This window comes from Ceratotherium simum, chromosome 15 (assembly GCF_057802395.1).
Source record: "Ceratotherium simum simum isolate JZ-2026a chromosome 15, ASM5780239v1, whole genome shotgun sequence".
Lineage (NCBI taxonomy): Eukaryota > Metazoa > Chordata > Mammalia > Perissodactyla > Rhinocerotidae > Ceratotherium > Ceratotherium simum.
In genome coordinates, this window is record NC_141914.1 from 20,836,849 (window position 1) to 20,847,280 (window position 10,432).

General features: G+C 38.8%; 1 protein-coding gene across 1 annotated transcript; it reads left to right on the plus strand.

Moving 5' to 3' along the window:
• Window positions 1-925: 925 nt before the first annotated feature.
• On the plus strand, window positions 926-6,891 carry TEX55 (testis expressed 55). Its single transcript, XM_087440148.1, has 4 exons — window positions 926-2,065; window positions 2,662-2,808; window positions 4,505-4,612; window positions 6,886-6,891. The coding sequence occupies exons 1-4, from the start codon at window positions 950-952 to the stop codon at window positions 6,889-6,891; spliced, it is 1,377 nt and encodes a 458-aa protein (XP_087296274.1). The 5' UTR covers window positions 926-949.
• The last annotated feature ends 3,541 nt before the right edge of the window (window positions 6,892-10,432 follow it).

Below are 10,432 nucleotides of genomic sequence, written 5' to 3' on the forward strand. Positions count from 1 at the left end.
TCCCTCTAGCCCTCTCCAGCCTTATATATCTAATTCAACAAGAAAACACCTTGGGGCTTGAGTTTCCACAGCCAGGACAGCCCTTCCTGGAGAGGATGGAAAACAGCTGCTCATCCGTCCCTTGAGACAAAGAATAGGATGCTCCCGCAGCAATGAACCGCCAAGGGGTGGAGTGGGGGTGGGGGGTGGAGGGTGGAGAGGAGACAAAACTCTACACTCTTTTATTGGGAGGAAAGATCCGTATGACTTTGGTAACATGAGTGTTAGGAGGACTAAACTCTCCCTGGTACCACTGAAAACAACATTGGCACTGTTTGTAAAGGCAGGATTAAAAAAAATAGTTTAAAAAAAATTAAAATAAAAATCACACCACAACACCGATTAGGGTCTAAAGAAGAATAACATTTAGCAGGACCATTTACTAGCACAGTGCCCAGCACAGCTGTCATTAGACAAAAGTCAGCAGCCGACGAGGCGGAGATCTGATTTGATGGCAACAGGAACCTCTGTTCAGGCAGGCTGCCCTCGTGTGGTTGGACGCGCGATCATCGGCTAACTAACATTCTGTTGATTAGAAGAGCGGTACCTGAACGATCCTGTGAACCTCCGCAAGAAAATGAGGAGGGTACGGCACCGATGCACAGAGCCCTGACGCCCAGCATGTGGTCATCACCTCTCCTCGGGGGAAGAGTGTCCGCTCCTGCGCTTCCGTCCACACTGCGCGTCAACCGACGCCGGACTCCAGGCCGCGCGCAGAGAGAGGCAGGCCTGCCCTGGGCATCAATGGGCACCCCGCTCCCGGCCGGGTGGCCGCCTGCGCGCCCAGAAGAGGCCGGAACAAAGCCTGCGGGCATCGTCGTCGCGCGCTGCCCAAAGGTCGCCTAGACAACCCAGCCCGGCCCTGCCCAGAGCGTCTGACAACCTAGACCAGTCAGAGACCGGGCAAAAAATGGAAAAGCCTCCAGAAGAGGCTCCGGGGGAGTCCTTGGGATCTGAAAGCACAGACAAGTCCCCAAATGACAGCCACACAGATGACCAGGAAGACAACTGGGAGAACCAGGACGAAGAGAAGGCAGATGACCAGGCTGATCAGAGAACAGCTGACCAGGCTGCCCCAAAATTATCTGGCCAGGCCGAACCCAATGTATTTGGCCAAGCTGACCACAAAGTATCTGAACATCCTGGGCGCAGAACATCTGATCAGGCTGACCTCAGATCATCCAACTATGCTAATGCTGCTGATCGTAGAGCATCTGATCAGGTTGACCGGCGAATGTCTGAACAGACCAACAGGAAGGCATCTAGCCAAGCTGATCATCATGTAGAGCCTGAACAGCCTGACAGCCAGATGATTGTTCCACGTGAAGAGAGAACTTCTGAACAGATCCAACGAAGATTGTCCAGCCAGGCTGAAAGAAGAGCCTCTGAACAGACTGATCGCAGAACATCCGGCCAGGTTGACCAAAGAATCTCTGAACAGATTCACAGCAGATTGTCCGGCCTAGTTGAGCGAAGAACTCCTATACAGATTGACCGTAGATTTTCTGACCAAGTTGACCGCAGAACATCTGTAAAGACTCACCACAAAGTATACGACCAAGCTACTGAGCTAGCTGAACACCAGGCTGCTGACGAAGGTGACAGCAGTGCTGATCACCTTACAGTTGACAAGGCTGACTACAGTGAATCTGACCAGGTTGCCCACTTAATGGACGAAGACACCGATTACACAGAAGCCAACCTGTTTGATTATGGAGCACATGGCCAGTCTGAGGACGACATATTTAACCTGTTTGGCAACAGCAAGGAGGACAAAGAGGCTGACTTCAGAGTACAACCCTGCACGTTTGAGGCTAGCCAAATAGACCTCACCAATTCCAAGGTTTCAACTGAAACTGACACCGAAAACGTAACTGATACGCAAGCATTCGACTCATCTGATGCCAGATTCATGGGTAATTTCCAAGCACAAGACCAAGGCTTTTTCCAAGGATTTCCCTCCATCTCATCCAAACTGGATTATAACAGCAGACAAGAGAAAACTCAAGCCATAGAAACCAAGCCTGTAGGTTACAGGGGTATTTGATACCCACCTGGGAGGTTGGAGCCCAGCCAGGGGCCTGTGGTGGTATGGGGGTATTGGGGGAAGGGCACATGTTAGATCAAGGATGAGGAATAAACCCACATGTGGTGGTATGTGTGACCTATCGATTTCAGGAAGGGCAGGAGAAGGGCAGGAAATAAAGAGATGGGTTACCTTCTCTGCTACCCTAAGCCCATTCAGGAAGGTATCAATGAACCAGGATTCTGGAGACCTGGGTTTCAAGTCCTGGTTCTGCTGCTATCTCTGGGACACTAAGTCTTTTCTCCTTTCTGGGCTTCTTTCAAAGGAAAGGAATTTGGAGTCAGTTGGAGATTCATATGAAGGGAAAAGTATTTGAAGTAGATTGGACATGCCTAAGGTACCTCCCAGGCCTCGACGTGCATTATATTGCCTGGAGGATCAGCCAGGTCTCTCAAAATAATCTGTCTTTTCTCCAACTCCCAGTGTTCAGACCCCATCAACACCGGATTCCACTGATAATAGCAATAAGAACAACAAAACTTCTTGGGGCTTTTCAATTTATTAAAGGCTCTTTGGGGGGATATTTCCCGTTTCAGGATGATGTTTCAGAACACCAGAAAGGAAAGAGTTCTCTTGTACCCAGTCAAACTTATAGGAGACGGTTCTTTCCTATAGTATATGAAGATCCTTATCAAGTTTCCCTACAATACGTGGAGAAACACCACATTCTGCAAATATTCCAGGTAAATCTCTCAATCCCTTTCTTTGTGAGTTTTACGGTAATTATAATGTAAAAAACAAACTTTGACCTGGCTTTCAAGAGGTACAAGAAAGAGCCTTTGCTGTAAAAGGGATAGAATCTCGTTGAGAAGTCAGTAAGTGCATTAAGATGTATTAACCAAAAGTAGTAAATGATAGACCCTAAATGAATGATACCAATCACGATATGAAGCCCTTCAGAAGGGTTAGAGATCAGATAGGTTAGTTGATAGGGAAAAATTTAGCCAAGGGTTAAAGTTTGAGCCAGACTAGGAAGGAAGGACAAAATATTGGCAATTGAAAAAGAGAGAAAAAGGCTTTCTAGGCAGGAATATAATACTTGCAAAAGATGGTCAACCTGTGACCATCTAAGAAAGCACATTCTTTAGGAGAAAAAAAGAAGCAGTTAAAAGTTGCTTCTAATTCTTGAAATTCTTGAAATCTTATTGACCTCAGGATATGGGGCTGGAACCTTCTTTAAAGTTTTATATTCCTTGGCCAAGATAGAATTACAAGAGACTATCACATTTATAAGATTTTTGTTGTTCAGTGGGTTGTTTTTGTTTGCCTGACATGTTTATCTTTATGTTAATATTATTACTCAGCAAGGCACGTATACGTACATAACAACATGTGCATATGAAGTCACCTGGTGGTTAGAAAGGTGTAAAATAGGAATGGCCCACCTCAAATGAAAACATTTAAACTGGAAAAGATGAAGTTTAAAGAAGTAGGATATAGACGAAAGGGCACCAGTGTTGCCATCTGTTAGCCCAAGGCTCCAATCTAACGCTGCCACTTCCTGTCTTTGTGATTTCCGGAAAATTACTTAACTTCTGTGACTCCTCATATGAAATAGCGATAAGTGATATTTACTTCATTGACTCTGCTCTATGCCTTTTCTTTCTTAAAATGTCCTTTTTTGGGAGAGTGCTAATGGCTGAGTTTTCTGGCTTTAATCAGAGAACTACTCATTATTAAACTGAAGGATGGAAGCTGTTGAATTCTAATCATTTATAAATAATTTTCTTCATCTGTCAAGGAAAAACAATGCTTATGCATGCAACAATGTTATAAGAAAAATTAGTTATCAAATATGTGTTCAATCGAAACATATATGAAATATGGAATTGATGTGGGTAGATTAAACAGACTTGAATATTTTATACCCGAAATTTGCAACAACATCAAAAGTATGGAAGTGAATCTCTCAAGTTTTATATATGCTTTCTCATTTATTATTACAAACACTGAACATCACTTTCACCTTAAGGATGGTTCTATGTAAAATCCTATACTAGTGTTTTAAAAATTTTATTCAAAAGACTTTTCTTTGACTATTCTTCAAAGCAAGTAATTTATTAATTTCTCAGTCTAGCAAAATCATAATTCTCAAAACAATAACTTTCTGCAAAACTTTCTCACTACCTCTTTGATCTTGGAAACTGGAAAAATATCCATTGTTATTTATTACTAAATTTTTATTCTTTCAAATTTTACCTTAATTTGCCTAATTTTATTAGTAGTAAGAAAGTAATTTGCCACTTTGTAAAGATCTATGAATTTCTTCAAAACGCTGTGGTACGTGTTAGGTTAGTGAAAAAGATAGCTTCAGGTATAACCTGACCACACCACCGTAGCTCAGAACCATAATGCGGGGCCGGACTCTCTCTCTCTCAGCAGATCACTGAAAACTTAGTCCATGAAAAACCAGAGGACCCCCTGAATTTTATGCTGTGCCAGGTATGGAATAGGAGAAAAAGAACAGCTTTTTTTATTCTGTTTATTGTGAAATATAGCACACATACAAGTGTACAAAATATGTACAACTCAGTGAATTATCATGAAGTGAGCACACCTGTAACTACCAGTCAAGTTAAAAAAATTAAAACATTGGCAGCATCCCAGAAACCCCCTACCTTTCCCTCACAGTTGTTATTCCTCACAAAGGGACTGTAATTCTGACTTGTATGATAATGACTTTGTCATTTTTTCTGTATAATTTTACCACTAAACATGAATCATGAAACACTTTTGTTTGGGTTTGTTAGCTTTTTCAACTTTATATAAAGGGAACCATATAGTAGATATCACTTGTATCTGGTTTCTTTTGCTCAAAATGATTTCTGTGAGATTAATCCTGTTATGTGTGGCTGTAGTTCATTTTCATTGCTGTGTTGTATTCATTTTGTGAAAGGCCACAACTCATCCATTCCATGATGGATATGGACATTCAGGTTATTTCTGGCTTGGAGCTCGTACAAAAATTTTCCCTATGAACCTTCGTGTACAGGTCTCTTGGTACACATATCATTTCTCTTGAGTACATACCCAGAGAGTGATTGCTGAGTCATAAGGTATGTGTTTGCTCAGCTCTAATAGATTATTTCAATTTTCCAAAGTGATTGTACCAATTGGCACTCCCAGCAGCAGTGTGTGTTCAAGTTCCAGTTGTTTGACATCCTTACCACTTACATCCAACACTTAGTATTATCCGTCCTTCTAGCATTAGCCATTTTGATGGGTCAATAGTAATAAATCATTGCAGCTTCAATTTCCTTTTTCGTGATTACTAAGGCAGTTGCATACCTTTTCATTTGACTTTCACCATTTGGAAATACTTCTTTTTCTATTGTGTTGTTTGTCTTTTTTTAATTCATTTGTAACAGTTTTCTATATATTCTGGTTAGGAGTTGTTGACTGTGTTTGTTGCAGGTATCTTCTCTTGCTCTCTGCCTTCCCTTTTTATCTCTTCAAGATATCTTTTGATGAACAAAAATTCTTAATTTTGATATAGCCAAATTTAACGATCTTTTTCTTTATGGTTAGTACTTCTGGTGTCTTATTTTAAAAGTCTCTCCTTAGCCCAAGCTCCTGACCACAGTCCACTGTATTATCTAGTAGAAGTTTGTCTGGGGGGTTTTTTCTTTTATTGTTTAATTTTGTTTGTTGTCTTTTCTATTTATATCCAATCAATCTGGAATTGATTTTGTGTAGGGTGTGAGGTGGGGTCAAGTTTCATTTTCTTCCAATTGACCAAGCACCTTACGTAGAAAGACTGTACCTTCCACACTGCCCTGTTTGATTCCTGTAGTATATTTGTCTATCCTAGCTCCAATACAGACTGTCTTAATTAGTATGCCTTACAATAAGTCTTAATATCTATCAGATCAAGTCCTCATATTTTATTCTCCTTTAAAAATATCTTGGATGTTCTTAGTTCTGGGCATTTCCATACAGTATTTAGAATTTATTTGTCAAATTATGCAAGCACACACACACACACACACACACACACACAAACACACACTGATGGGATTTTTATTGAGATTGCATTGAATCTGTAGATCAATTTGGGGAGAAGTGACAGCTTAAAATAATGAGTATTTCTAATCCTTTATCCTCACCATTTACCTAGGTCTTTAATTTCTCCCAGTACAGTTATATTTGCATAAAGGTTTTACATATCTTTTGATAGAGTTATTCCTAGGTATTTTATAATTTTGATGCCATTGTAAATATAAACTTAAAATTTCAGGTTCTATTTGCGGGCATATAGAAATAGAGCTAATTTTTATTCATCTCATATCCAGCAACATTACTAAACTCAACTTATTAATTCTAATCATGTATTTGTAGATACTTTGGGTGTTACTACATATGCAATCATATCATTTGCAAGTAGTGACAGTTTTATTTGACCTTTCCAATCCTTATCCTTTTCTTCCCCCTTGTCTTATTCCACGTATTGTATATCTTTTCTTTGCCCCTTCAGATCCACATTCCTCTCTTCTCTACCCTACAAAGAAGCTAATGTGTGTGGACTAGATCAATAGGCTCTCATTCCTTCTGACTTCCAGTTGGGTTAAGCCAATAGGAAACCCTGCAGGAGGGCTAGAAGGAGGAACAAGGGTGAGGTCAGGTTTATTTCCCTGTCCTTTTCCCTTATAATCCTTCTGTCTTGAAGGATTGTCTGGAAGTCACTCCTCTTCTCAAAGCGTCTTGCTTTACTTGACTCTTTGCTTCTGAATTCCATAACGTTCCCTCCTCTCGACCTTCAGTCCTAAGGTTAGTTCAACTTTTACTATCTTTGGATTGTTGCATTGTCTCCTGTGACTCCCCTATGCCTAATTCTTTTTAAATAGCCTCCTTTTGAATAAACCCTCATTGAATTCTTCTATTTTGAATGTGCGTCTGTTTCCTGTTGGGACACTGACTGATATGGTACACTGGGTAGGGATCTCCAGTAGAAAGAATGTTGAATAGAAGTAGCTACAGTGGTTCACCTTGCTTGCTCTTAATCTTTAAAAAAATTTTTCTCCCTATTTAACCATTAAGTAGGATGTTTGTTATGTTTTCTGGAAACTATTAGTCATATTAAAGTTCCCTTCTAGTCTGCTTTCTGAGGGTTTTTATCATGAATCATTAAATTTTATGAAATTATTTTTCTATATCTATTGGGAGGATTATATGATTTTTCTCCCTTATTCTGGTAATGTGGTGAAATATATTTATTGTTCATTTTAAAAACTTTTCAAGCATACAGAAAATTACACAGATCAAAACTGTACAACTTGACTAGTTTTCACTAATTGAATAGACCCGTGAAAGCATCAGTCAAGTCAAGAGATAGGATGTTACCAGCTGCACATAGTTCCTGTTTCCAATCACTACCCTTTCTCTTCCACAAAATAGCCACTATTCTGATGTCTAGATTAGTTTGACTTTTTTAGATTTTATATAAATAGAATCAGATACTATTTAGTACTGAATCAGTACTATTTGGGCCTGGCTCCTTTTGATCAACAGTATGTTTGAGATTCATTCATCTCGTGCATATTATTCATTCCTTTTCTTCTCTGTATTCTCTATTCCAAGTCAGACATTTGGTTGTTTCCAGTTTTGGGTCGTTATAAATATTGCTGCAGTGAACATTCATGTGCTTTTCTCTTGGTGCACGTGTGCATGCATTTCTACTGGGTTCGTACCTAGAAATGGAATTGCTAAGTCATAGGGTATTGACATAAGTCCAGCTTTAAAAGACGGCTGCCAAAAATTTTTCCAAAGTACTTGGACCTGTTTATACTCCCACCTAAAGTGGCATTGTTGTAGTTTTCTTCATGTTTCTTGTGCTGTGGTGCTTTGAACATCTAGGAAATGTGGGCTTATAGTTTTCATCATATTGGGAAATTTGTCAGCCATTATTTCTCCAAACACTTTTCTGTCCCAGCCCTCTCCTCTGGGAACTCCAATTACATATATACTTGGCCACTCAAATTTGTCTCACAACTCATTGATGTTCTGTTCATTTTTTAAAATTCTTTTTTTCCAATCTATATATCATTTTGGATACTTTCTATTGCTATGCCTTCAAGTTTACTAATCTTTTTTTCTGCATTATTTATCATTCTTCTGCATAGGTACCATTAACAATAAAGTGCCAGTGTATTTTTCATTGCATACATTATAATTTTTGTAGTTTTCATCCCTAGAAGTTTAGTTTGTGTCTTTTCTAGAGTGTTGATATCTCTACTTTACTTTTTGAACACAGAGAATACAGTTATAAGGACTGTTTTAATTTTCTTGCTTCTTTATATACCTGGTAATATTTTTTAATTGAGATATAAGTGACTTATAACCTTGTATTAGTTTTAGGTGTATGCCTGGTAATTTTTTATTGGTGTAAGATATTATAAATTTTATCTTGGTAGGTGCTGGATTTTTTTGTATTCTTGTAAATATTCTTATGCTTTATTTGGGGACCCAGCTAATTTATTTGGAGACAGTGATTCTTTCAGATTTTGCTTTTGAGATTATTTTAGAGTGGAGCGGAGCAGTGTTCAGTCTAGGATTAATTATTCCCCACTACTGAGGCAAGACCCTTTGAGTACTTTCCCCAACACCCAGGATCAGTGAGGTTTTCCAGTCTGACTGGCAGTAATAGGCACCATGCCTAGCTTGGTTCATTGCATGGCCTCAGGTAGTTTCCCACACGCATGCACTGATATATACGCAGGGGATTACTTGAAGGGCACCTACCGTAGATTTCCAGAGTTCTTTCTGTGCAGTTCTCTCCTCTCCAGCACTCTGCCTGTGAACTACAGCTGCCTTGGTTTCCCCAGGATCTCAGGTCCATCTCCTTGGCTTAGAGGTCTGCAAGGTTCCTCCGGGGTTCTCTTTCTCTACACCGAGGCCAGGAAATATTCTGAAGAGAATAAGCTGGGGCGATCATCAGGCTCCCTTCATTTCTTTCCTGTCTCCCAGAGAGCACTGCCCTTTGTTGCCTGATATCCACTGTCTTGCAGACAGTTGTTCCTTATATGTTGTCTGTTTTTGAGTTGTTTCAGACAAGAGAATAATACGGTCACTGTTAGAAGAAACAGAAACTCCAAATCTTTGTATTTTTATGCTTTTCATCTGTTTTGAAAAATATTCAGGGAACAGAATATTTGCTGGGGGTTCCTTTTTGTTATTTATTTTTAAATGTTTTTCAATTATAGAACATTTCAAACATGCAAAAATGGAGAATATTATATTTAACCTCTGAGTGCTCATTATCCTATTAAATATCTATCACTACATAGCCTATCTTAACTTGATATATACCTTACCCACTTTCCTTCTCCCAAGACTATCTTGAAGCAAATCCCAGTCATAATATAATTCCATTTGTAAATATTTCAGTATGCATATCTAAAAGATAAGAACTTTTAAAAAATCTAACCACAATACTATTATCACCTAAAATATTCTCAGTGATCTCTTAATATCAAGTAACAAGTCAGTGTTAGTATTTCACCAATTGTCTACTTTTTGTAGTTTTAACTGGAATCAAAATAAGATCTATAATGTAAAGATTCGCCCCTTCATTTCTCTCTCTCTCTTTATTTCTTACAGTATTTTTTATTGAAGTAACCAAGTCATTTGTCCTGAAGAGTTTCCCAGTCTGGGTTTTGCTGATTGCTTTCCAATGATGTAATGTAATATGTTCTTCTGAACCACGTATTTTCTGTAATTGCTAGTTATAGTCATATCTAGTGGTTTCTTTAAATTCAGGTTCAATTTTTTGTCTTGGATAGACTACTTCATAGGTGCTCTGGCCTATCTCCATCAGATGGTGCATAATGATCCAACCTCTGACGATCTTTTGTGCTAACTGTAAGCAGTTATTGATGATCATTACCTGACCCATTCGTTCCTTAGGGGTTGCAAAGTGGTGACATTCTAATTTTATCACTCTTTTTGTATTTATTAGCCATAAAACATCCCATCAACTATTTGGTTACCCTAAGGCACAGATTACATAGGAAAACAGGATAAATGTTAACTCTTCCTCTTTATTTACCAGTTTTCAGAATAAAAATTTTTCATAGAATTGTCTAAAGGTAATCAATCTTTTTAGTATTATTACCAACTCATAGATTTAAATGTATTTCATGCATTTCATCCCTTGCAGTTATTATTCTTGTTGATGCTCAAATCTTCCTGTTTGAGGCCAATGGGAACTTTTTTAGGATGACTCCTAGCACTTTTAACACTCCTCGTAATCTTTAATCACTTCATTACTTTGTGCTATAACAAGATGTTCCAGAAACAACTTATACTTTT